Source organism: Anabas testudineus, chromosome 9 (assembly GCF_900324465.2).
Source record: "Anabas testudineus chromosome 9, fAnaTes1.2, whole genome shotgun sequence".
NCBI classification, from domain to species: domain Eukaryota; kingdom Metazoa; phylum Chordata; class Actinopteri; order Anabantiformes; family Anabantidae; genus Anabas; species Anabas testudineus.
The window spans coordinates 3,729,876-3,756,923 of NC_046618.1; the positions used below are offsets into that span (position 1 = coordinate 3,729,876).

The following is a 27,048-nucleotide window of genomic DNA, read 5'->3' on the forward strand; positions in this document are numbered from 1 at the left end:
CGCAACACAAAGGACAAGTGTGCTGTGTCATAAGGCGACAAGGAGGGAAATAAGAGATTAGCAGGTTTCTAGTATGAGTGTAAACGGGCAGCAGAGAGCTCAGAGCTGCATTTGAGCTAACAACATAGGATAGTTGTGCATAAAGTCAGGACCTCCGTTTTCTCCATCCACCTGAACTGAACTGTAACAACCCCAGGACAACACCCTCCTGCACAAAATCCTCCCATTCTGCCTTGTAAAATGTAATTTCCCTTCTTTATCGCAGCGTTTATTCATGGCTGCCACAGCGTTTGTCAACATTTTTATTTTGGTGTTTTTGCCTCGATCGGCTCCATGTGAAAACGGTCTTCGGTTAGAAAACAGCTTTTTTCACATTGACTATTTGTGTGTATTCTCAGTGAACACAGACATGACACCCGCGTAGCCCCTCCTCTCAGAGCTGCCACTGTAAAAGCTGACGAAGAGCCAAAACACCAGAAAGCTGCGTCTGACAGCAGCAGGCACAGAGGATCTCCACAGACAAGACAAGGCAAGGACCGAGTGAGAGAGTCAGGATCAAATCACGTCTGGACCAACAGTGAGAAGACCCGGCCAGGGATCCCGTCTGTGTCGGATTTTATTCTAGTGTTTGTGAGTAAAGACTTCAAATGAAGTAGGTTTTCGTCCCTGAAAAGTGGATCCTTCCCAACCTTGGAGCACACCTTTCTTCTTAGGACTGTAGCGCTATGGAAGCTGTTTGTTTTAAAAAGTTAAGTCCAGTTCATTCTTTAGTAATGCATTCGTGTATTGTTAGCTGATTGAGTAGTTTATGTCTCAGTAATAATGGTTGAACCTGTGGGGTTTGTGGAGGCATGGAAAGCCCAGTTCCCTGAGTCTGATCCCCCATGCATGGACCTTAACTCACTGGGGGACATTGAACAGGAGCTTGACAAATGCAAGGCGTCTATCAGGCACTTGGAGAAGGAAGTAAACAAGGAGCGCTTTCGGATGATATATCTGCAGACTCTGCTTGCTAAAGAAAGGAAGTCTTATGATGGACAGAGATGGGGATTTAAAAGGACGCCCCAGACAAATGACGATGATCTGACCGTTGGTGCAGACAGTCAGAGGTCCCACACAGATGAAGCACTGGTGGACGAACAGCAGAATCGAGGGCCTGCCAAGACAATGAGGTGTAAAGCACAAGCACAGGGAGAAGTGGACGGAGCATCCCCAGCCAAACAGAAAGGTGGGGTGTCACCCGTCCGCCAGGAGCCAGAGATTCCTGATTTTCCAGTGGGACCGGGGTCAGTGGCAGCTCTGAGATCCAACTTTGAGCGCATCAGGAGAGCCAACTCTCACACGGCCGGAGACGGCAGAGGACTGTCAGTGATGGGCAGCCAGGAGAAACCTTTCTATGTGAACATGGAGTACCACCACGAGCGAGGGCTGGTCAGAGTCAACGACAGGGAAGTTTCAGACAGGATCAGCACCCTGGGCTGTCAGGCCATGCAGATGGAGCGAAAAAGGTCCCTGCACTCTGTCCCGGGGAACCTGTCAGCTGCCACAGGAGACATCAACAAGGCTGTTCAGAGAGGCAGATCAGCTGAGGGGAACTGTGGCTACAACGGGTCATATGATGATGCGGAGGTCAGCCCACACTTCCTGAAAGACAGTGTGATGCGTTCCACTGGAGGAAAGTCTGAGCGACAGCTACTGGAATGTCAGCCTTACACCAGTGTGTACGTTGGGGGAATGATGGGCGAGGGGGACACTCGAGTCATCCACATTAGGGACCACAACATGGATGAAGATGCACACCTCACTTGGCCGAGACGCTCCTACTCTCCCGGAAGCTTCGATGACATCGGAGGGGGCTACACACCCGACTGCAGCTCCAACGAGAACTTGACATCAAGCGAGGAGGACTTCTCGTCAGGCCAGTCCAGTCAGGTGTCTCCCAGCCCCACCACCTATCAGATGTACAGGGAGAAAAGCCGCTCACCTTCCCAACAGTCCTTTGACAGCAGCAGCCCACCTACACCTCTGTCTCAGAAACGTCTGAAGCAACATGTGGTGGTTTCTGAGGCCTCCATCATTGGGGTCCGTAAAACGGGCCAGATCTGGCCCAGTGATGGGGACTCCACCACATCCAGCAGGACCTCTCATGACAACAGTGTTCAAGGAGATCTAGGTGGGTCTGCAAGACACACTGCACCACACAAAGGTTTCATTTCTCTTAAAAGGACTAGTCTAATCACTATTTGAAAGATGTCTGTACTTGCTCTGGCTGAACTGGATCCAGAATAAGTCAGCGATGTGTAAAACGCATCTGCAATCACTTTAATGAAGACCTAATATTTTGATATTTAGCTGCACCAAGTTAATCTGAAAATGGTTTCTAGATTTTATTATGTACTTTATATTTTGCTACTATTTTCTTTCTTTAGGGAATGGAACCAAGCTATTATGATTAACATGGCCTAAATAAAAAGAGGCCAGTTTGGATAAAGTTCTTGTCCCATTTATGAGAATTTTAATGTCTGTTTATTGTTCAACTTTGTAAAAAGTGAATCTGCCTCATAAAGGGGTTAAAGATCCACTTTTCAGCACACATACCAATGCTTAACAGTAACCTGGCGGTAATGCAATTCTTTAAGCTGTGTTTTTTCCCCTTTTACAAGCAGGCCTGTCCTCTCTTTCTCTCCCCCTTCTGCTCTTTGCCCACCGAGATGCTCTTCACTGAGACAGCGGCTGCCTCCGGGCTTCCCAGTCGCTCCGGCCCGTCCACCCCGAGTGTTTTTGTGTCAGCACACATCAGCGTTGTTGTCCTTGGTGCTGAGTAATTAACTTAAAGGGGTTTGTCTAGCGTGATAAATTTAGGGAGGCTCTTTGTTAGAGGAGGCAGTGAGGAAAAAGCCCTGACAATTTCTTCAAAAAAGAGGATAGATGGACTTAAAGTGTGTCACACAGCTTCCAATCAAAACGCCTGCCATCAGTGTTTCCTGTTGTTATATGGTCATACAATGGGAGAATCACTCACTGACAACGAGTATTGACATGTTAACAATATAACAATGTTAAGTGAGATAAGTAGAGTGGTCTGGGCAACTTAGTAATGCCAAGGAGAGCAGAAGAGGAGGGAGTCGGTGTTCCTCTGCAAGAACTTTTGTCAAAATGAGTGACACACGGGGACACATACTGCTGCTGGCTGGGGCCGGAAGGCCTGGGATGCACAGCACGTATTAGGATTGGGGATGGAAAATTATTTGCCTCTGCCCCGTCCCCTACCCGCCCCTGAAAAGGCGCTGTTTGCTGTCCACTGTGGGTCAGATTAAGCAGATGAGCAGAATAGTTTGTTGTTATATAAGGTGATCCACTCCAAAGCTCTCTGACACAAAGCATGTGACAAACAAGCAGATAGTCCGTGATATAATCAGCATGAAGCGTAAGCCAGCACGCTGCTCGCATGACTGACATGTTCGAATCTTTACAGCAACCCTGTGTTTTTATTACACCCTCCCTGTCTGGTTAATGAGCACATCTTTCAGGCTCCACAATCTGTGTTTGTAGTCTTTAAGTCTGAGCTAATTATTCTGATGAACAAAAAACAACATGAGGTGACGTTGAAAGCTCTGTGTGGACCACGTAAGTGTCTTTTAGTCAGCTGCATTTGAGGCCCAGCTGTTTCCGCCAGCTGAGTAGCACATCCCCTGACCCGTAAACTGAGCTTTTACATGTAAAATCAGTGGAATTCCCTGTTTAAAGCCTCCTGTGTCCTGTTTGACACCTTCTGTCCAAACCACCGTGCTGCACATCCTGACGTGCTGCTTTTGTCCACAGAAGACTTGTTGCTGACATAATGGCGCAGCTGCCTCATGTGGACCCTGCTTTGTGGATTACCAGAACTCTGGATTTATTTTTTGATGTTGTAATAACATTACTGTGCACGTTGTTGGATTAGGCCGCGGGCATGGAGCTGGTGTGAGGCATAGTTTTGCAATAAATTGCTCTTTGTTGTGGCTAGTGACTTTAAGGGAGCAGTTGGAAAGTTCTTTTTGTTGTTGTATTTATCATAAAGCACTGCGGTATTCACTAAAATCCATTAATTCAGCCTAGTAAAGCTAACTTAATCTCAGTGCTGTAAAGGCACTTTGTGCTCCAGTGAGCTATGCATTGTGCAGCTATTAAACAACGCTTTAGAAAGACAACACACGCCTGTGTTTAAACCCCAATGAGGATTTCTGGACTGTAAGATTTGGTGTGTATGTTTATGTTCTGCACCCTGTCATGGAATATGTGACCTCTGCTGCAGACACTCTCCTCACTTTGTCCCTGCTGCTGCTGCTGTGTGAGAGTGTTTTAGTGGGATGGCAGCCTGCCTCTGCCTGGGAAAAATGAGTTACCATAAGAAACACCTACTAACTGACACAAACAAACCCATACTCGTCATGAAGCTTCTCTGCTGTACGTGTGAAATTGCCAGTCTAAAATTGACACATCTCAAGGGAGTTTTTTTTTTTCTATGAATAGAAGAATAAGTGCCGTCTCCTGGTTTCTGGTTATCTAGGCCAATTGTCAAGTCTGGCTATGAACAGAGCTGGCGATTTGCTGTGGGCTTTTAAGGAGGCCAACTCTCTGATGGGTCTATTTTGCCATAATTAATTATCATCACAGCAATGACATGCCTGCAGCGACAGCTTTCTGTTGTGGCTGAAGAAGAGTCTGGGAATGTCTCATGGTTAATGTATTACAGTGAGAGGGCATAGAGGAAGAGGTCGGCCAAAAGGGAAATAATAAATCTCCCATTAGTTAAATCATAATCCCTCTGCAAAAATCAGGAGATTGTCTGATGCATTTAGCATCATTCATTAGCGTGAAATGCCATCAGTTCTACAGGTAGACAGGTCTGTCTGGAACGGCTGCGACATTAAAAGAAAGATGATGAAGTCTGTCTGAATGACTTGGCCTCAGTGCAGAGGTTGGCACTGCTTGCTGGCTCAGCAGGAATCACACCACCACTGGTCCACCCTCCCATTATTTGCAGAGTCATGAATATTTGAGGTCCCTCTAGGAAGCCCAGACAGGCCTATCATTGTACCTGTATATCAACATCTGAAGTTTAGTGGTCAAGGAAGCCCAGGAATTCAGCCTCTCCCTTTCCCAAAGTAACTGTAGGCCTACAAGAGGAAGTGCTGGCAGCTCTTGGGGCAGTCAAGTTTGCCTGTGTGTGTGTATTTGCAAGTAAGACACCTGTTCCTCTGTGCAGTGTGCTGGGTAAAGTGGTCAAAAGCTGGCAGGCCATCAGTACACCAGGCTAGGCTTCGCCAGCTGCTCTCACAGTAAAAGCCATGAATAGTCTTTTTGTTTCTTCCCATCAGAAAACAGAACGAAAACACTTGTGTAGAAACTCTGTAAGACTGTTCCCACTAGATTTTCCTATTAGCTCTGCCTTTCACGTACTCATTTATTCACTTATGCGTTGCCATAGATGAACCTTAATAGAGGAAAAAAATCTCTGGCATGTTTATGAGCCTACAGGCCTCCTCCAGGTCAGTGAGCCTCCCTCGTGCTCTGCCTCAGCCCTCTGGTCTCAGTCTCAGCTCCTCTCCCTGGTCCCACTCAAAGGACCCACTGTGCTGCTGGCTGGCAGGCCAAGTGTTTATGGAATGTCTCAGCTGCTTGTGGGGTGTGGGGGGAAATGGCTAATGAAATGTTAAGTGTTGTATGAGTTCACTTGGGACTTGTATGGTGGGTCAAGCTTAGTCAAAACTTTACTTTTCTCTTGCTAAGTCAATCTGTATGACAGTATGAGGGAGTGTTGACGCTAGATTTGACTGTGTCCCTATATTTAAGGGATAGTCCAGAGGTTTTTCACTGCACAGACAGACTAAAATGGAATAGGATGGTCGAAATTGAAACAGCAGTATCTAGTACGGTTCAGCCTCCAAAAACTCTCGAGCCATTTACCATGATGCATCTTGTCTCAGCATCTCCTATTATTTTGACCCTCTCTGCTTTGTTCATATATTTAGAACCCATGACCCCAATTTGTAACGCAAACTTGTTCTCTCCACACCCAAGTCAAGATAATTACTATGACATCACTATGACATAATTGTCTTGATAATAGCAAAATACACTTAAACAAAAACACTTTTGGTTTTTATTTAATTGTGTCCAAGCTCAAAAAACTCATCAGGGATTATTTTCTCAAAGATGACAAAGCTCCTCCCGAACTGCAGAAAAACGCTGCCCAACATTTTTCAGATACGCAAAAGTTTTGTATCTTAGCAAAACGAATCTAATGATTTTTCTGTGGTGATTTGACTCACTATGCTGAGCCTACACACCAGTGGCTTTTACCAGACCTGTGTTGCCAGGCATGTCACAGCTGAGCCAATAGCATTGATGCACATAAGGTGAGGTCTGTCCACTAATATTTAATTATGTTCAGACATGCAAGTTAATATTTGATCATATCTGGAGGTTAATGTGTTTTCTAGGTGGTTGGTTATATCTGTGCTCATCATTTCAATGTAACAAGCAAAGAAAGCAATTATCATGCATTTGTGTTCATATAGAACTACTGAGTTTAGTCCATTTCAAATTAGAGGCTTTTTAAATAAGTATTGTGATCAGGGTCATTTTCAAATTTTGTAAATAAATAAGACTAAAGAGATTTATATTAGACTGCTGCTGTTTAGTAAAGCTAATCTGTGTGTAGCCACTGTACACATGTGCTCTATTGTCTGTTTTCACAGACTGGAACAATTATTGGGCTTTGATTCTCTCAGTCATGCAGCACATTATAAGCAGCAGTCTGACCACCCTGAGCTATTTCCACACACGCTGATTAGTAGGTGTGCTGGGCTGGGCAACCCACTTCTGACCTACACTGCTCAATGACTGGCACTAATTTTAGGCTGCCCTACAACAGATCAGAGGCGGGTGCTGGTGGGCCTCTTTCTTCTTGTTTGGTTGAAAGGGCCTCACAGACCAGCAAAGGCTTCAGGAGAACTGCGATGTGATGATGATGATAGCTAACATTTTTAGTGAAAATACTGTCTGCATTTGTCATAACTCCAATCCACCGATTTCACATGTCGTCATCAATTTACCACTCCTGGGGAGTACAACACCGACTCTGACAACAGGCTTCGTCAAGTCTGAGAACTAGCAGGGTGGCTGTAAGTTGTGATCTTGGTTGGTCAGTCCATCACTTTACATTCCCAATCCCCACAGGTTGAACCTTTCTGACTGCTGGTTCTCTGACTTATTCATGGACATTAACATCATATTGATTGATTGATTGGATGCTTCAGTTTTTCATCTTTATTACTTATTGACATGTTAGACTAAACTTAGATTGTGAGCATGGTCAACATATTTCTTAAATATGAAGTCGCTGTGAGCATGACAGCGTGCTGATGTTACTGTTTAGAAAATGCATTATGGGAAATGTAGGATTAGGATCTTGACTCATTTCCTCCAAGTACAACTTTTTCTGGAATGCCCCATTGACCCAGTTGCGTGATTTCAGAAATGGGAAAACAAACAACATAATGATAATGACCTCATGTGAATGCCCCTTCACTTATCATCCATACATGGTCCCTTGGGGTAGTCAGAGAGATAGTGTTCAGTAGCAGTGGGATCCAAGTAGACTCTTTGTAGTCTGAAGACTTAAATGTCATAGTGAAGTGGATTACAGATAAATCTGTCAACATTTTTCTGTTTGCCATGAAGTGAGGAAAACTACAAGAGCCACAGTCTGGGGTCACCAGTGTCTGAAGTGCCCCCACCCTTAAACCAGTCCTCCTCTGTTTGCTCTCCCCGCCTCTGCTGTTTCCCCAGTGACCGTACAGTCTGAAGGAGAATCCATTTGCTGGAACCATAAAGTGGTGCTTAGCTTTTAACAGCATCTCACACTGGCTTCTTCTGCTGCTTTTATTCCAAAGGTGCGACGTTTTTAACCAGATCTATACAGCCATTAGGGAGGTGACAGGATGCTTGTCCTTCACTGTACTTTGTTTCCCCGTTGGGGTATAGATGCTTAAATTTTAATTCTAGCCTTTTCTGTGCAGGATCGATCAACACATTGCTTTGTGGTGCTTATTTTTGGGAGCATGCAATCTAAATTCTGTCCATCAGGCGACTGATCTTTGTGTGGATGGTCAATATGTTCACAGCAGGGAGCAATAAGTGGGCTCTGATCATTTCAAACAGGAGTCAGTGATGGGTCAATGAGCCAGGCTGGGCAGCACTGTGAAATGGGGAAATTATGGATGCTACTATTCTTATTGGAATTGATCAATGGACCTCTCTTCTCTTTGATTTTTATTTTTGGGCATTGCTTGTGTACTCTCCTCATCAGTCAGATAAAATTGATATTTTAGCCATCTTATTATATTCACAGCTTTAAATGGATATCCAGACAGTCCCAGCTGGATCCAAAACCTGTTCCTCTGATTGCAGCTTCCCACTTTTAGTTGTTTCCAGAGCCAATAGCAGACTCATGCTCCTCTGTATTCAAATGCCCTGCTGTGAAGTGAAAATGCTGTGTTTTTGTCACCATCCCACATGATAATGGCAGTTTGCTGTCTTAACATAGAAAAAGAAATCTTCACGAAAGCCACCAACGGGGAAGCTCTGTCTTCTTGATGCTGTGGCCTTGGCTCAGTGTAAGGAAAAAAGACGCACGATTATTTCTGTGATCATGAATCTCTGATGCTGTGGCACTGTCCCCACTGCACATCTGTCACTCCCTCTCTGCCTGTTTATTGCAGTTCATCTCTATGGATTAGGATTAGGATTGAATGTGTCTTTGCTTTGTCATCAATAGGACATCCAACATGCCCCCTTTTATTAAACGGCTGGCTCTTGTTTATATTCTGCAGGAAGGAAAAGTGTTTCATGATGACTGATTATTCTCCAGAAGGGAACCGGAAGCTAGGAACTAGTTGTTTGGCCGAGTCCTTATATATCCTTGAGTCCTATTTTTAGGCGCTGCGTTCAGGGTAGTAGTGTGGGAAAGCGAAGACACTGTGTGTTGTGTGATTCCAATAAAATTCTTTCTTTTTGTTGCTGATTTGCTGTAAATCTGTAAATCTATAAAACCGTGGCTCCTAGGAATACATTCAAATGACATTCTTGAAAAACACAGAATTACAGAGTTCAGAGACAGTCTAAAGCAAAATCAGCTTCCCTCTGATCCATGGCTCCACACAGCTCACAGCCACAGCTTTTGGGCTCAGCAATCTTATGTAATGTCATTAGAATGTATTTATTACAGCTCTATTGCACAGTCGAAACCCCATTAAGCTGCTGCTAGTTGAGTATGGGACAGCGAGGACAGATTGCAGAGCTGCCAAAATGATTTTGGCACTCCACTGTGTGATACTGTGAATATTGCAAGTTGTCAGTTATTGAGTTACTCTAGAGAGGAACAAGAATCACCATTGTGTCTTCACAGCGGCTTCTGTGGTGTAGCTTCCAGTGTCAACACTGTGTTGTTCCACACAGTGAAGTTATCCAAGAATGATTATTTAGTAGAGTCAATAATATCACAATGTGTGTATTTGTATCAGCTTATGCATTGGGCTAAAGGAAATAGGACTTTGCAGCAGACATATCGAAATTATATGATTTGAAATGTGTTTTTTTTTTTTTTACATAACCAGGACTATGATTGTCAGCATGAGTGGAAGAATCAATCGTCTTGAATTTTGAGTTATAATTGCTGTGACGTCTTTAATTGCAAAGGATCTTCCAAATTTGCCAGAATGTAAATATGAGCCACGACCGTAGGTAATGTGTGTTTGTGTGTGGGTGTTTGTGTGTGCATGCATGCATGCACGCGCTGTTTGTTGAAAGATGACCTTGTGCAGAAAGCCTGTTTCCTCTCTGAAGGCATATGAATTGCTGACTTCCCCCGACAGACCTGCCCGGACACTTTCTCAGTAGCCGTCCTTGTGATCTGTAGAACAACTGCGCTCTCTGAGGATCTGTTGTAATGTCCACTTTCTCACACTGCCGCAAGTGAAGTCTGTGTAATTTGAAATGATCCTATAAAAGACACAAATGGCTCGGCATTTCAGCGTGCTGAATGCATTCCTAAATTCTCCTCCTTAGTTATTCTTGTTTGGAGTGTTTTAACAAGCTCTGACTGTTTTCTTTCTCCTGGACGGAGATAGTTTGTGGCTCTGAGGCTGCTGCCCGAGAGAGGATGTGTTATTCATCTAGTGGTGGGCTTGATGTATAATCTCACTGGAGCACAGAGTGGCCTTTCACATGGACTTCCTCTATGCTGTGGAGCTGTTTGGCCTGTTTTCTTGGAGCAGTTAGTATATCTCTCTGCCTGTCTGCTGAGCCCAGTGTGTTCGTTTGTGTCTTTTGTCACAGCCTCTGTTGATGTCATCTTGTCAATCCAACTGTCTTTCAGGGATCCAGAGGGTGACTTGGTTTTATTCCCTCCCTGCTTTCCAGAATCCTCTTTCTCCTGTTTTCAAGCTGAGGCAAACAAGTTTTTTTGTCCTGTTTTTGACATACTAAACTAAATACTCTTAGACAAGTCTGCCATTTTTTACATTATCCTACTGCTGTTTAGGATCTCTTCTCATCATCTTCTGGCTGCCACATCCTTGATACTTAATCACCAAAAGTGCTGGTGAGTCAGGGGTGGCTGACAGTAATTACAGGATGCAGGGCCTGTTGATCTTCATCTTCACAGTGTCCTAAAAAGTCTGACATCACAGGAATGACAAGCACAACATGCATTCATTCTCATTGGTTACACTTGTTTTTCAGGCACCCGCTTGTGCTCAGCCTTTATGTAAAACGTGAGCTTTGTCCCCGAAGGAAAGATTTTCATCCTTCTTTTGCTGATTTTCTGATCTTTCAGACGTCTTACGTTGGTAGATGAACAAATTGAATATTAAACCAAATTACAGCAGCTCCTTTCATCTTCTATGCTGTCCTGAAAACACACGTAGGCAAATTGTGCAACAAGCCTGGCATGGGCAGAGCACGTGTGTTGCCCCTGCAGTTTCCCGGGCTTATCCGCTCTTCTGGCACAAGCCCTCTGCACCTGGCACAGGCTGTGCGGTAGATTTGTGTAGGTCACAGGTTTATGAAGGTTAAGAGGATTTTGATATAAAGACAAATGGCAGTAAAAAAACTGCATGCTGCTTAGTGTTTCTAATAGCTGCTATTAGACACGCATGTCTTTTTCCAGGCTGAGAAGAACAAGTTGTGGCTTTTTTCTTATTTTCAGTGTTAGTGCACAAAATAAGATCAGCAACTTACAACTAAATGCGATCACTGTGGCCTAATTACCACACGGGGTCCCTTATTCCTTCCACTCTCTGATGCTTTTATGTGCACTCATAGCACATAAAACCATAGAAAATACTCATAGCAGACTCCACAGAACACTATTGTTACACTTTACCTGTAACTCGCACTATACTATACTCTACTATACTATACTATGGAAACTCACTTGTATACTAATATGCAGTACGCACATTTATTTAGAAATACAGTGACAAGAATAAAGTATGTGAAATATTGTGGTTTTCTGCATTAATTTGTCATAAAACATAATTCATCGAAGTGAAGTGTATTAACAAATATGTTGTTACTAAAATAATAACACAAACAAATTCAGTTCTTTCATGTCTTTATTGAGAACAACCATAAAAACCTCATAGAGATAGTGGAAAAATTATGTGAACCCTTGACCCCCTCCTGGCAGCAATAACCTCAACCAGGCACTTCCTGTAGCTGTGGATCAGACCTGCACATTGTTCAGCAGAACCTTTTGCCCATTCTTTCTACAGAACTGCTTTAGCTCTGTCATATTCTTCAGACATGGTTTTCTTAAAAACTTCTTATTTATTCTTATTTTGTTCTCTGAAGTCATTCTGTTGTGTGTTTTGGGTCATTGTCCTGTTACATCACCCAACTTCTACAGAGTATCAGCTGACATACAGACATTTTCACATTATCCTGAAAAGTTTTTGATACACTTGGGAATTCATCTTCCACTAAATCACTGCAAGCTGGCCAGGCTCTGATGCAACAAAGCAGGCCCAAATCATGATGTTTCCTCCACCATACTTTACAATGGGGATGATGTTTTCATAATAATATGCGCAATGTGTGTGTCCTTTTTATGACAGATGTAGTTCTGTTTGTTCTTTCCAAATAGTTGAATCTAAGTTTCATCAGTCCACAAAACATTTTCTTTTTATTAAGCAGCAGCTTCCTTTGTGGTGTCCTGTCATAGACACCCTGCTTGTTCAATGTTTTACATATTGCAGATTCATGAACACAGATGTTAGTCAGTTCCAATGATGCCTTCAGATCTTTGACTGTCTCTCTGGGTTGTTTCTTTACCTCACCGATGAGTGTTTGTTGTGCTCTTGGGTTCATCTTGACTGGCCACCCACTTCTTGGTAGAGTAGCCACAGTCCCAAAGTGTCTCCATTTGTAGATTGTTTGTCTAACTGTACACTGGTGAATTTCTAAAGTCTTTGACATCTCTTTACGTTCTTAATAGTGTTTTCATATCGTTTTTCCAAATAGCTATGCTAGCACCACCAACTTCAATCTGTGCTGACTCAGTGTTAGAATACCAAGAGAGGTTTCAATTTCCTGCGTTTCCCATGATGTTTCTCCTTGTTTACTACATGACTTAACAGTTTAATGACACACCATGTGACTATTGTCCTTTGTCTGGCTATTTCTCACAGAGGCTCCCTACAACGAGACCCCTCTGTCATATGGCTATGACCTGGAGCAGTCAGAAGAGCATCAGGCTCGCCACGACTCTCTGTGCTACACTGGATCTCCTACCTCCTCTCCACGGCTCTGTTCAAAAGCCCAGAGCAGCCAAGACACCCAGTCATCTGGCTCTCAGGAGTCCACACTGTCGGTAATGTTGCCGGGTCACAATACTACTGCTGCTGTTGCTCTCTCCTCTCTTCTGCTGCCTTGTCCTTCTCTGTCCTTGCTCCATACTCTAGTAGCTGAGGCTTCCTGTTCTGTGCTCTTATACCGTAGTGTCTGACATTAATTCTTCTACTACTGTGTCTTGGTGTAGCAGAACCAAGAACGTCCAGACCTTCGTCCTCATTTTAAACACATCAATTTTTGAAAAGTGTATAAATTGATTTTAGGTCAGGTTAACTTATTCAGGTCAAGTCATTTTATCATTAATACACCTACTTACTTTTAATGGCACCTAAAAAAGTTGTTTTAAACCCATAAAAGAATTTCAGTAAATTGCACCAGCATTTCCTATAAATCTCATGTTCCTGTTGCAAAGAGGATATTGCTACTTGCTATTCTATTCCTGTATCTGTGTGTGTGTGTGTGTGTGTGTGTGTGTGTGTGTGTGTGTGTGTGTGTGTGGTATTTTGCATAAACAGAGACAATGCTGGAAACTTTTTTTATACTGGACTCTCTTCATGTTTTTTTCTATTAAACAAACCACAAAAATTCTGTGCAGAATCTGACTGGAGGCGATTTGTGTCTGTCATGCCATGTAGAGGCAACAAGTCTTTAGAACAGTGGACTTGATTGTTTATTATAATCTTTAATCCTCATCCCGGTCAAGTAAATCTCAACAAAAGAATGTTAAAAATAAAAGTCCCAAAACACCACATCATCTGAGTAGTTTGTGTCTTTTAGCAGAATTGGTTTATTCTGTAGATGTCCATGACACTCACTTTATAACACAGGGTTTCTCTTTTGTGTAGCCTCTAGTGCCTGTCATGATCATTTCACTGAAGCTCATGTATCTAAAACCAAAACTATGGAAGAAGCTCCTTCAGCACAGCATTCAAGCAAGCTGCTTCAACTGAGACATCTAAAGCCCAACTATAAAATACAGAGTTCACCATATAGCTACCAGATGGGAGTTCTTTTCAGTATGAAGCAGGGCGTTGCTGAAATAGACCATACATACTCAGCAAACGTACTGTGGGCAAACAGATGTTATAAAGAGACCCAGCTCCCCTCCCCCTTTGCTCTGGTCCTGTACTATCTGTGGTATTCTTTTTGTTTGATGTGATCTTCAAAGCCTAAACCATGGTTCAAGGGTGGGGGGGCTCAGTCAGCAAAATGCAGCTTTTAGGTTTTATGTAGCTAATATAATAGAAGAACCTTATACAGCCTCTCTCGACGCTTCACTGAGCTTCTCACTGACATGACAGCCAAGGCCTGGTTGACTGATGGGTATGTCCAGTTTGGAATAACAACTCCTGGGCTAGAAAACACATTAGTCTTCTTTAGGATGCCAGGAGTATCGGGTGCAGGCCTCTTGGAATCTCAACCTCCCACAGAGTTTAATCAGATCTGGTGTCTCCAAACCCCACAGCAACAGGCTGCACCCAGGGGTTTGCAGAGGTGTGTGGGTGGTTTATTAAACATCAAGCCATTCACAGTTCACATGTCATATGTCAAAACAAATGTTTTGTGGTGAAGAGCGTCTCTCTTCCACTTTGCCAATTATTATTACTCTCTGCTGTATTTGTATCAGGTGGAGCTGGATCAGGAGAAGGGGCTGGAGATGAGGAAGTGGGTTCTGTCAGGAATCCTGGCCAGTGAGGAGACGTACCTCAGCCACCTGGAGGCCCTGCTGATAGTATGTGTAACTCAGAACACACACTCACACCTTCCAGAGTTGGTCCCAGTGCCAAGTCTAGACTAAAACATATGATTCAAATTCTTTTTCAGAATAGATTGAAAATGAATACTGTTAATTCTTTTTCATTCATTTGAAAGAAGACTCATAAATAAATCCAGTATGCATTAGCTTTTGATAGCCAATATTAGTGTTGTTGTTATTAAGAAATAACTCATTCTTCCTCCTCCTGCACAAATGAAACGGCTTGTTAAAGCAAATATCCTAAACTCTTGATATTAGTTTTTCTTTATTGTGTTGGTGATTACATTTTATTTCTACATGTTATTATTCTTACTATATATTCAGTAACTGTTTTCAAATATAGCCTGTCATTATGTGTCCAGCCCATGAAACCTCTCAGAGCTTCAGCTACAACTTCCCAGCCGATGCTGAGCACACAGGAGATCGAGACTATCTTCTTCAAAGTACCAGAGCTTCATGAGATCCACAAGGACTTCTATGATGCTCTGCTGCCCCGAGTCCAAGACTGGAGCCACCAGCAGTGCGTGGGCGACCTCTTTCAGAAACTGGTATGATCATAATACCTTTGTTAGGGTCAGGACAACATGTCCATGTGGTAACTGCAAATTAATTATGTGATGAATTGTTCTCTACGTCCCCTCATGTGTAAATCAGTGTGTCAACACTGGAGTGTCAGATAGTCCACTTACATTTCAGATTTTTACAAATGACATCAACCATGTCATCAGAAAAATTACAGATTTTTTTAATGACTAAATTGTTTCCATGCATAATTTTGGGGTAAAATGTGTCATAGCTATGTTTCTCAGCTAAAGCAACTAGGACCTGTTATTTCCACTACTTTTAACTTAACACAGCAGAAAACTGACATCCTGCAGAGTCCAGTCTGTGGGCAGTGGAATACAGAGTGTCTGAAGGGCTGATAGTGTGAGTGAGATGTTGCCATAATGGTTTGATTAGTTTTTTTTTACATGTTTCACTGTGCCATCAGTGTTTATTAACCACACACACAGATAAGCAGAATAGGGCCACCCCTTCAGCTGATGTAAAGACTGCTTTGAGTAAAAAGAACGAGCAGCAACTAACGTGAAACCTCACATCAAATAGTTTGCTGGTTATTCATCAAACAGACCAGCATTTGTCAAGTCAGTGAGTTTCAGAAGCTAATTATGGCTCTCCTTAAGTGTCCAATTATTAATGATTGTTTAAAAAAAGGGAGACTGTCAGAGGAAAAATGTGGGAGTGTTTGGCTGTTGGTACCGCTCAGTGGATCTTTTAGTGCACATGCGAGTAGACTGCCTGGAGTCATCTCCTGGCCAGATAAAAGCCTCACTACACCACATGACAAGCAGTAAAGGAGAACAAAACGCTCTATAGGAGATCGCTGAATAGGAGTTTAAGTCAGTGCTGGATGAAGATCAAAAACACTCATACATGTGGGTTTATATTGAGATGAGAGCAAACATCGTATCTCACTGATTTGCGTTAATTAGTCCTATTTTGTTGTTGACAAAATGACAAAACATGCTCCAATATACAGAGACTGCAGCAACCAGTGACTATCATAGACTAGTAAAATCTTGTACGCTGTTGTGCTGTGAATCTACTGTGTATCTGTGCTCTACTTGTGCCCTGTAGGCCAGCCAGCTTGGAGTGTACCGGGCCTTTGTGGATAACTATAAGGTTGCCGTGGAGACGGCAGACAAGTGCTGCCAGGCAAACGCTCAGTTTGCAGAGATATCTGAGGTATGTAATCACGTTACACACAACGCAACTGCTCCAGGCGGGTGTTTGATGTTGCGCAGCTGCTTGGGACAAGTGATGACAGGACAGTTTTCGGCAATCCTCGCCATGTCGAACCGTGCAGCTTTTTACAGCAGTGCTGATTGTTTTGATTTGCACTGTGGGGCACTAGCTCCTGATTTAATAGGGGCATTTTTGTCACCATTCCCTCTGCTCTTATCTTCCTGCCAGAATCTCAAGGTCAAAAGCACAAAGGACTGCAAAGACCATTCGGCTAAAAATTCACTGGAAAGTGAGTAGTGATTGATACAAATGGCCAGCCTCCACATTAATCAATATGTGCTATAAGTAGTAAGTAGAGCTGTGACTGGGCTTGTGGAGCTAACTCTTCCTCCTCCACAGCTCTTCTCTACAAGCCTGTGGACAGAGTGACACGTAGCACACTTGTTCTGCATGTAAGTCTTGCTGCCTCATGAATATCTAGAGCAACATCTTGCCTATGTGCCAAGTTAACTGATTTAATTCAACACTTTTTTCTATTTAATCTTTTGATTCTAGGACCTACTGAAGCACACGCCCTCCAGCCACCCAGACTATCCACTTTTACAGGACGCCCTGCGCATCTCCCAGAACTTCCTGTCCAGTATTAATGAAGAGATCACACCTCGCAGGCAGTCTATGACAGTTATGAAAGGAGAGGTCAGTGTGCCTGTGTCACTAACCTTACACCACAGTTATACCAACGACTTTGTGACTCCAAGTTGATAAATCCCCCCAATAAATGTACTTAGTCTCAGTGAAAACCAAAAATGAATTAAGAAAATAAAAAAAAACCTCTACAGGTACATTAGCATAATGTTCCGAAGGTTCACTGTCTTAGATTAACGTGCTACCTACAGGCTGATATTTACTTTTTAACACTAAACATTAAGTACAGCTGAGATTTCCAGACGTCTGGAGGCGTTTGGTCTGATGGTGATGTTAGATAAGATGTTAGATATAAAAGGTGAAGGGATGACTGACGTTTTCAGAAATGATCCGGTGGCACATACCAAAGTGGTGGACTTGGTGACTCATGGTGCCATCCACAGAGCCACGCTGCTAATGTGGCTTGAAGGCCTAAAGGAAGTGGGCTACATGTTAAAGGGTTTTTGACTCATATGTGAGACTTGATTATATGGAATTGATGTTTATATTTGTGCCAAATGTGAACATAGTGTACAGTGTGTGCATTTATTTCATTCTTTCACTCAGACACCAGCAGCACGGAATTCAAGATTATATCTGCCCCCGTCATATACCGACTACTGATAGTAAAAAGCACAAGAGGGCACAAGGTGTCCGGAATCTGCAATAAAACTGAGTGTGAGTCAGGTTGTGGCTGACTCATCTCAGCCTTTCTGCTTTAGTCGTGTAGGAAGTGGAGCATAGAGGAAGCTCATGACAAAGCCCTGCAAACACTGGAGGCGAGGGTCTGCCTGTCGCAAACCAGGAAAACCTGCTTGTTACCTCGCCGATCACTCCCATCCTTCCCTGCCGCAGTATCAAACTCTGCTTCCCAGAAATTAGCTGCAACACGCCTTACTAACTTCATGGTCGAACCAACTTGTTTGTGCTTCCTGACCCCTCTGTCCCCCACCCCGCAGACACTATGCACCTCAGGGCTCTGATTCAGATGACCTGAATGAGAACTTCCTCTGTTGTTTCTGGGAACTTTCCCTGCCCACCAGGGTGGGATACGAACTCAGAGAAAGTTCTTGGGAACACACTTTTGTATATTTCTAAGAAGTCTGAAAGCCATCAGTGAGTTTTACCAGATCACAAGGCAGCATATTACAAACAGTTTAAAATATGGATTTGTTGTTGTACGTGAGAAGCTGTTGACTACATTTCCATCCATTGTTTATGTTTTGCACCGTAGCTGCCTGTAATTAACGCAGCCATTTAAACCCATGTTTGTTTAGCTTCACCTCTTCAACACGCCTCATCGCTTAACATCTCATTATGGTCCATAAAAAAAAGAAAAGAAAACGGGAGCACATTCCAGTGTGGAGAGGGTGTGAGTGCTGAGCAGCAACAGTTGTTTTTCCATTGGATTATTGACTATTTGTGGTCATGTTTGTCTCACAAAACAATAAGCGGATGTGACCCTGACACCACTCTTTTTGATATCAGGACAGTACTGAACAATTTTGAGTACATCCCCACCCCCCACCCCCACCCCCTCAAAAAATGTTTGTAACTAACCAGCACTGGAGTGGAGCAGAGGAAAACCATGGTGCTGTGATTTCCTTGTTTTTGTTAAACTGTGTTTGGTGTGGGATGGAGAGGTCTCACATGGGCAGTGTCAGTGTGAACAGCTTCTGCCCTGAGATCAAGGGAGCGGAGTAGGGTGGGGGGTGGTGGGGGGATTTAGATGCACGCTGATGCAGGAAGAGCCTGTGTCATCACATCCGCCCTTATTCTCAGCCTTGAGGGGTTAACAACGGGCAGAGGAAGATCTGAAATTACAGTCGATCGTTGGAAAGACACAGCTCATCAGAATATAGTCACAGTGGCTGAACTGGATTTTCCATCAGTTGGGGGCTCCCCTGCTGTGGAGGAAACGTGTTGTATACACTTACTGCCTTGTTTTGCTCACATCACAGATGATTTAATGTTTTGAGTATTATGAGGTTGGACAGTATTTATCTGGGAGCAGCATCATCACCACCACAGGCTGTGCACTAAATCCAAGCATGTACAAACATCAGTAAACCAGCCTAAACCGGGCATCACTATAACATTCAGCTTATTTATTGTCCTATCAGCAGTTCTCAGTGTGGCAGCAGTCTGATTTTGGTGCTGTAATGTATTAGTTGAAAGAATCTCACTTTTGTATCTATTTTGTTGACTGTTTTTACAACCTACTGGCAGAACCGTCAGCTGCTGAGGGATCGTTTCATGGTGGAGCTGGTCGAAGGTTCCAGGAAACTCCGTCACGTCTTCCTGTTCACTGACCTGCTGCTCTGCGCCAAGCTGAAGAAACAGGCTGCAGGGTGAGTCTGGGTCGACGTCCAGCCGGAGGTCGGAGATGCACGCCTGTGACCTTGTTAAGGACTATATTGTGCTATATTGTTAGCAGCCATTGTTTGCAGAAACTGATTTACGCTAGTTTCAGTAGATGTGTTTGCAAGCTTGTGGTCTGTAATGTTTCATAATCTTAACAAACCATTCATGCAAGTAAAAAAATAAACCACAACAACGTGGCAATTACTGGTTGAAGAAAATCAGGAACTTTAAGAAATAGTGTGTTTTTTATAAACTCCCGTGTCCACAAACAGAAAAGGACAACAGTATGACTGTAAGTGGTACATCCCACTGGCTGACCTGACCTTCCAGACCATCGAGGACTGCGAGTCAACCCCTATCCCTCTGGTTCAGGATGAGGAGATTGACGCTATGAAGATCAGAATCTCGCAGATCAAGAACGAGATCCAAAGAGAGAAGGTGAGGACATACACGCCTACAGAAACTCAGGCCTCAGTATATTATCTAGGTTTATGACTTTGTTGGTGCAGGAATCACAGTACATACACACCACAACAATGTGCACTTTGTAAAATCTCTGAAAAAAGACTAAAAATAAAATGAGGAACTTAAAAATGAGCAAATATGAATAGAACAAAATGTCCAGACAGCAGAGTTTGTACTTGATTAACCCTGTGCTTCTGTAGAGAACCACCAAAGGACCCAAGGCGATAGAGCGTTTGAGGAAGAAGTTATCAGAACAAGAGTCTCTGCTGCTTCTCATGTCCCCCAACATGGCGTTCAGAGTGGCCAGCAGAAATGGCAAGGTGAGCCGGGAGAGAACTTCAACACAAGGTGGACGCAGTGTTTTACTTTGTTAGGAATATCTTGTCCACTAAAAGAATTACTTGTCATTTTGACTTTGGCTGCTCTCTGCTGTTGACAGCTTGACACTACAGCATGTGAATACAATAAACCACAGTCAATCTCTCTTTGTTGTCTTCCAGGGTTTCACATTTCTCATCTCTTCTGATTACGAACGTGCCGAGTGGAGGGAGATTATTCGTGAGCAGCAGAAGAAGTGTGAGGATTTGTTGGTGTTTTTTTTTTATTTAATGATATATATGAATTATATATGTACAATCAAGTTGGAAAGTGTCTTAACCTCGACTCCACTCCTGTTGTGCAGGTTTTAAAAGCTTCTCTCTGACCTCTCTGGAGCTGCAGATGCTCACTAACTCATGTGTGAAGCTCCAGACTGTTCACACTATTCCAATGACCATGAATAAAGAAGGTCTTTAACTTTTATTTCCCATGTTTTAATTCACCTTTAATGTACTTGATGTTTCGTAGTTCCATCTCAAACTGGACTCTTTAATCCACAGAAGATGAATCTTCTGGTTTATATGGCTTCCTGAATGTCATTGTCCACTCTGCAACTGGCCTCAAACAGAACTTAAGTAAGTAGCTTGTTCCCTCACTAACTTTTCTCAGAGGGTGCACATGATGACAGTTAGGTTTCACCTGCTGTAGCCCCCCCCCTGCCACGCCCCTCTCTCTGTGGCTGTCAGCTGGGAGGGCAGCTGCAGGAGAACAAGTGGGATTAGTCAGGAACGCTGTACAAACCTCCTCAAATATGTCTTACACTGTGCAGTGTGCGTGTATGGGCAGATGATTAATGTGGAGCCTGAGTTTTCAGTTTCATTTTGATTCACATGTTAAAACTACTTCTGCTTCTACCTTCTAGACCTTTACTGCTCCCTGGAGGTGGATTCTTTTGGCTACTTTGTCAACAAAGCCAAAACACGAGTGTACAGAGACTCTACAGAGCCCAACTGGAACGAGGTGAGAGTACAGAGTGGAGAAATAGTGTGATTGACCTCTATGAAACTAATTCAGAGAAGTTTTGAAAACAAGATAAAGGCTGTTGAGTAAACCTTTGCCTGGATAAAATGTATGCCTTTGGTTGAATCCTAAAATGGCCTTATCTCTGTTTTTCCTGCAAGGAGTTTGAAATTGAACTGGAGGGCTCTCAGACTCTGAGGTTGCTCTGTTACGACAAGTTCTGCAACAAAACCAAGCAGAGCAAAGAGGAAGGAGAGATCACAGACAAGATTGTGGCCAAAGGACAGATAAAGGTAAATGTTTTGTTGTTTTTGTGAAATCCTTCCAGGATTTCTAATGATACCAGATGCCAATAAAGAAACAAATCTATTTTGCACTACATGATACTGGACCCATATTGTCAGACGACACAAAAGAAAACAAGAAAATCAATACTGACAGAGTCACTATAGAGTAACGTAGATTTCTGGGAAAACAGTACTTGGCTATGTGGAGTGAACTTTCTCCCTCTATTGATTCCACGAGCTCCACAGTGGTGCCGTGACTGTCCCTCTGACCAAAGGGCATTTTTGGGCTAATTCCAGCCTTGTGGGGCCCTTTAGTGTTGAAAAAGAAATGAACCCTGAGGTCGTCTGTGGGTCACTTCTGCTTGACCCCCCCCGATAGAGTGTTGTGACAGCGCATGGATTAGACTTTAGTTTGACCAAATGTAGCTGTTGGAACTGCGCCATAGCATGACAGAGCTCAGTCGGCTCTTTGAGTAGCCAACGAAGGGATTTCCCTGTTAGACAGGTGGGTGTAGTATTAGAGAACAGAGCATGTGGGCACATGCAGTCAGGTGCTGGTTCCTCAGCTGCCAAAAGCCTGGATTTGGAGGCATTGAAGTCACTTTCTTGACCTTTAGTGTCATGTTGGCCTGTCTGCTTGCTTTTGTCTGTGGTAGTAAGAGAGTTTTTAATTCTGATATTGAGTGGGCAAGTGTAAAATATTTGAAAAACAGAAAAAAAAAAATTTAAAACTTGTAAATAATAAAAAAATACTCAATTCTCCAAATTGTAGCTGTGAGGATAAGAAAAGCCACAATCTTACAACGTGCTCTGTGCACGTCTTGTGGAAGGGTAACAGCAAGGCTGATATTATGGATTTGAACACTAAGTGTTTCTGATATCAAGAAGACAACACATGTAAGTACTGATGCTAAAGGTCATGGGTACTAATCCGTAATTGGTCCCTGAGGATCCTGTTAAGGTTACCTGAGATGCCGAGTTTTCGGCCAGCACTCCCACAGCGGCAGGCGTGAGCACGTTAGTAATGAGGGTAGGAGGGGATTCTCAGGAGCTAATCCCCCAAATCCATCTGGGAAGTAGAACAACACAGAGACAAACGTAGTCAGCAGGCTGCGTGGCTTTGTTCCTGGTCTGAACAATGTCGAGACGTGAAGACGACTCACCAAGTTTGTCTTATATTTCAGCTGGGCTCCATTAGCCAACATCATAAAGATTCTTCAAGGCACAGGGATCAATGACTCATTTTTCATGAAAGAAGGACCCAGTCAGTGTTAGTGAGATGGTTCAGCGAATGGCGATTCATGTGGAACAGCTTTGGTTTCTTTGTTTGCTGTTAGTCAGAGACATTTAGACATTTTGGAGCTCATGCCAGAAAGGATGAGTGAGAATAATCCTAACGAGGAGGAGAGTGGGGATCAGGCCTGTAATGGTCTGGAAGAAGAGGGAGACACAGCTCCAAGGAAATCTCCCAGTACTGGTGTCCGTCTGTGGGATAGAGTTCGCAGCAGTCTGCTCAGACCAAAGGTAAAGACATGGAACGTGAGCAGTGCACAGGTCTGTGTTGGGTGATGGTGTAAAGGACGTCTTGGAAACCAACATTTGAGGACAAACTTGTTTTTTATTGTCTCTTTCTTGAGGTGATTTTGAGGAATTTATCTTTTCTGGTTTAGACGTCAGCTCCGACTCTTTTCTATTTTATCTTTTTATTATGTAAGACAGTTGCTTTTCACTGAACAGAGGATTATCTGAATGAGATTTGATGCTTTCTTAGGTGAAGGAACATCTGCCATGTTGGACAGGCACACTGCTGTGATGTGATCACGTTACTCATGGCTGATCACTGTAAATAAAGCTGGCAGTTTGGTATTAGTTAGACGACTAAAATAGATTACAGGCATGAGTTTACGCTCCCTGGCTATACGGAGATAACACACACGGTACTTACTGTACACTAAATACTACATTTAACTTTTATTTCCTGGTTTCTGAACAGAATCTAAAGCAAAACTTTTTGTGTTTTTTTTTTGTTCCCAAGCTGGATCCTCAGACTCTGCAAAACAAAGACTGGCAGAGGACAGTCATCGCCATGAACGGGGTAAGTGTTCCTCTGTAACACAGGAGCAGAAACAATTATTTGCATGAAGACTTGTTAAAGAAGTCTACATCTAATGTTTTTTTTTTTTTTACCTAGTGTTATGTTGTGAGATGTTGTGCTTGATGCTTTTAATGTGATATAAAGAGTTGATAATTAATCTCTGAATTGGAAGCTACAAGTCAGAAGACAAGCTGTAAAGGATGACTGTGTCCAGCAGTGATGTGTGAACGGTGCTTTTCGTTTGTGCTAATAAATGCACTTTAAACGTCATGGTTGGTCTGGTATGGTTGCTACTCTTAGCAAACTTTGCTGGGAGTCTGTTGACTCTTTTGCTACTGCGCTCCAACTGTAACTGTTTTCCTTTCCTTGTTTCAGATTGAGGTGAAGCTCTCGATGAAATTCACCAGCAGAGAGTTCAGTTTGAAGAGGATGCCTTCAAGGAAACAGTCCGGTGTCTTTGGAGTGAAAATCAACATAGTAACTAAGTGAGTTGTTGATACGTGTCATGCACATACCAGTATATCTATTTCTGATTATTCATACATCTCAGTTCGTCAACGTAGATGTTTCTTTTGAGACATTGACACAACATTTTAAACCAATTGCATTTTGCATTAAATCTGGTGTTTTGAAACCAACAGGATGTATGGGAAACGTGGTCTTAACTTTGACAATAACTAGTACACGCAATACGTCTGTGGTGAATGCATACGTTGTGTGGATGTGTGAGTATCCCCCCTTTTTAACTCCTTTCTGCATGGTCTGTGTCCTCGCTAGACGAGAGCGCTCCAAGATTCCCCTCATCGTGAGACAGTGTGTGGAGGAGATTGAGCGACGAGGGATGGATGAGGTGGGCATCTACAGAGTGTCGGGCGTCGCAACTGATATCCAGGCGCTGAAGGCTGCGTTTGACTCAAGTGAGTTCAGTTTTCATTTCTAACCTGACTTGACCAATGTAGGGAAGACTTAACATTCAGTGACTTCTGTCTCAATTGCTCCGCAGACAACAAGGACGTGTCTGTGATGATGAGGGAGATGGACGTAAACGCCATTGCTGGAACGCTGAAGCTGTATTTCCGCGAGCTGCCGGAGCCTCTCTTCACTGACGAGCTGTACCCCAACTTTGCTGGAGGCATTGGTCAGTTGCCACTTCTTTAAGTTGGCATCATTTTTTTATTGGTCAGTGCAGCACTACAAGTTGTGACACAAGCACTCTGATGTGTGTGTGTGTGTGTGTGTGTGCGCGCGCATGCTTTTGTCTTACAGCTCTGTCTGACAGTGTGGCCAAGGAAAGCTGCATGCTCAACCTGCTGTTGTCTCTACCGGAGCCCAATCTCGTCACCTTCCTCTTCCTGCTCGACCATCTAAAGAGGTAAACAGCCATAGTTAGAATACATTCATTCAGTGATTGTATGAATAGTGTAATGAATAGTGTCTGTTACTGACTGTGGAACAACTGTTAATGCACAAGTACACAGTTTATCAGTGGCTAAAAGAAACATCAAAAAGAAACTTCTGTAGGTTGAATGTCATTTATGGTCTTATTCTCACAGAGTGGCTGAAAACGAGAGTATCAACAAGATGTCTTTGCACAATCTGGCCACAGTTTTTGGTCCCACTTTACTTCGGCCCTCTGAAAAAGACAGCAAAATCCCAAACAGCTCACAGCCGATCTCCATGAATGACAGCTGGTCTCTGGAGGTCATGGCTCAGGTAAAACTCTTATCAGGATAGTGTGATAGAGGTGTTTGGATTACCCGCGAGGGTCTGATCGCCTCTTATGTGTCTCCTCCGTAGGTTCAAGTCCTCCTCTACTTCCTTCAGCTGGAGAGCATTCCAACGCCCGACAGCAAACGTCAAAGCCTTCTCTTCTCCACTGAAGTATAACACTGACTCCCTGCTCTAGTCCATAAAACGTCCTGTGCAAAGCTGCTTGGCGAGGTGGACGCCACTGTGCAGCCGTGGCTCGCTTGTCGTTTACTCTGAGGATGCTCGGTTTAGCCACCAGAGGGAACTGTCAGCACGGTGTAATCAGGAGACGGGCACCATGACCAAAGCCATTTCTGATGATGATCTTGATGATGTGAAAAGCATGTGTGTGCTGTTTACTTACAAGCTTATCTGCTGTGTCAGTAAGACATCCCTTTAATGACACATGGAAAAATATATCATTCCTTTTTTTTTCTTAATTTAAGCTTTAAGAAGCATTACATGCTGTACTTTAACGTTCCTCCTGCCCTGATCTGTCACTGTGCACATTAACTATATTCACATAGGGGGATTTGTATTGTGGTTGGATTTTCTTTTCTGTGGATAGATGATGGATGAATGAATATCCTTTTTTTTAATTTTTTAATATTTGTTTAATTTCTGCACCATTTTTTTTTCCCTGAAATGTGTAACTTGATCGAAGCTCACCTGTGCCAACGTTTCCCTGCTTAGGACCAATAGAACTTTTCAGTTGCCCTAATGTTTACGCCCTTGATTTTGTACAGATTTAAAAGAATGAGGAGTGAAAACTGTAATTGGCACACAGCAACATGCAGGCGTGTTGATCTAACCCTTTGAAGTGTGTCCTTATTTGGTTTGCAGGGTCTCGTGATGGTGCCCAAGGAAGTGTAGATATGAGCTCTTCTTTGAAGGTGGTACAGAGAAGTGAAGGGCAAATCATTCCAGGAAAAGGGCGAGGCCTAATTCTTCTATCCATGGAATGTATACTTGGCTTTGCATAGTTTTTGTCCATATTTCCTATGTGTTGTGTCCACCTTCTTTTTCAGACTGTCTCTGATTTGATTTTTTTTTCAGCTGGAGTTGATGTATATGTTGTTTTGCTCTCTGCATTCCTTGTATGTAGTATTCTACCTTTATAGGAAAGAACCACACTGCTGTAGAAACAAGGGCACCTAGAGAAGAAAAACCACATGTTCCATAATAGGACACTTGAAGTGATTTACTCATATCCACATCCACAGAGTTATTAACAGATTTATTATCTACATACCCAGTATTACATTTAACTGAAAGCTCTGTGCTTGCATTGCTTCTTTCCCCAAATCACCTCAAGAATACACTTGATAACACAAATTATAACCATCAATGCTTGTGACCCATGGAAAATAAGCAATAACTGTTAGTCATTATTAGGATAAACAATTGCCAAGGTGTCATGTATGTATGATTTATGTAAATAAAAACTTGATAGCAATATTCTTACATTGTGTTCTTCAGTTTTGTCAGTTGGCAGCCTTGGCTCAGCAATGTTTTGTGCTAAACTTTTTCTGCAAGGAGTTGATGTGTTGCGGCCCCTGGCCAACACCACCATGCCACCTGTTCACTGTGCACACATCCTGCATACATGACTAATTGTTTGGTGCAGAACTGGTAATTGGCCATGCATATTTAAAACTGAAAAT

The 27,048-nt window shown here is 43.1% G+C and overlaps 1 protein-coding gene across 1 annotated transcript; it reads left to right on the forward strand.

Annotated features, from left to right (window-relative positions):
• Positions 1-26: 26 nt before the first annotated feature.
• On the forward strand, positions 27-26,842 carry si:dkey-91m11.5 (PH_BCR_vertebrate and RhoGAP_Bcr domain-containing protein). Its single transcript, XM_026343280.1, has 23 exons — positions 27-2,173; positions 12,738-12,919; positions 14,528-14,632; positions 15,019-15,204; positions 16,295-16,402; positions 16,631-16,691; positions 16,802-16,854; positions 16,958-17,098; positions 19,316-19,437; positions 19,723-19,888; positions 20,116-20,235; positions 20,416-20,491; positions 20,598-20,702; positions 20,794-20,868; positions 21,156-21,253; positions 21,415-21,546; positions 23,576-23,635; positions 24,011-24,120; positions 24,413-24,552; positions 24,639-24,773; positions 24,902-25,007; positions 25,189-25,348; positions 25,433-26,842. Exons 1-23 carry the CDS (start codon positions 823-825, stop codon positions 25,520-25,522), a joined length of 3,882 nt encoding a protein of 1,293 aa, XP_026199065.1. The 5' UTR covers positions 27-822; the 3' UTR covers positions 25,523-26,842.
• The last annotated feature ends 206 nt before the right edge of the window (positions 26,843-27,048 follow it).

What these genes read in the sequence shown, in the direction of transcription:
- si:dkey-91m11.5 (XM_026343280.1), top strand. Translation starts at nt 823, where the DNA reads ATGGTTGAACCTGTGGGGTTTGTGGAGGCATGGAAAGCCCAGTTCCCT. An exon ending in AAAATCAACATAGTAACTAA is followed by an intron (nt 24,121 to 24,412) that starts GTGAGTTGTTGA and finishes TGTCCTCGCTAG; the next exon opens with ACGAGAGCGCTCCAAGATTC. An exon ending in GAAGGCTGCGTTTGACTCAA is followed by an intron (nt 24,553 to 24,638) that starts GTGAGTTCAGTT and finishes ATTGCTCCGCAG; the next exon opens with ACAACAAGGACGTGTCTGTG.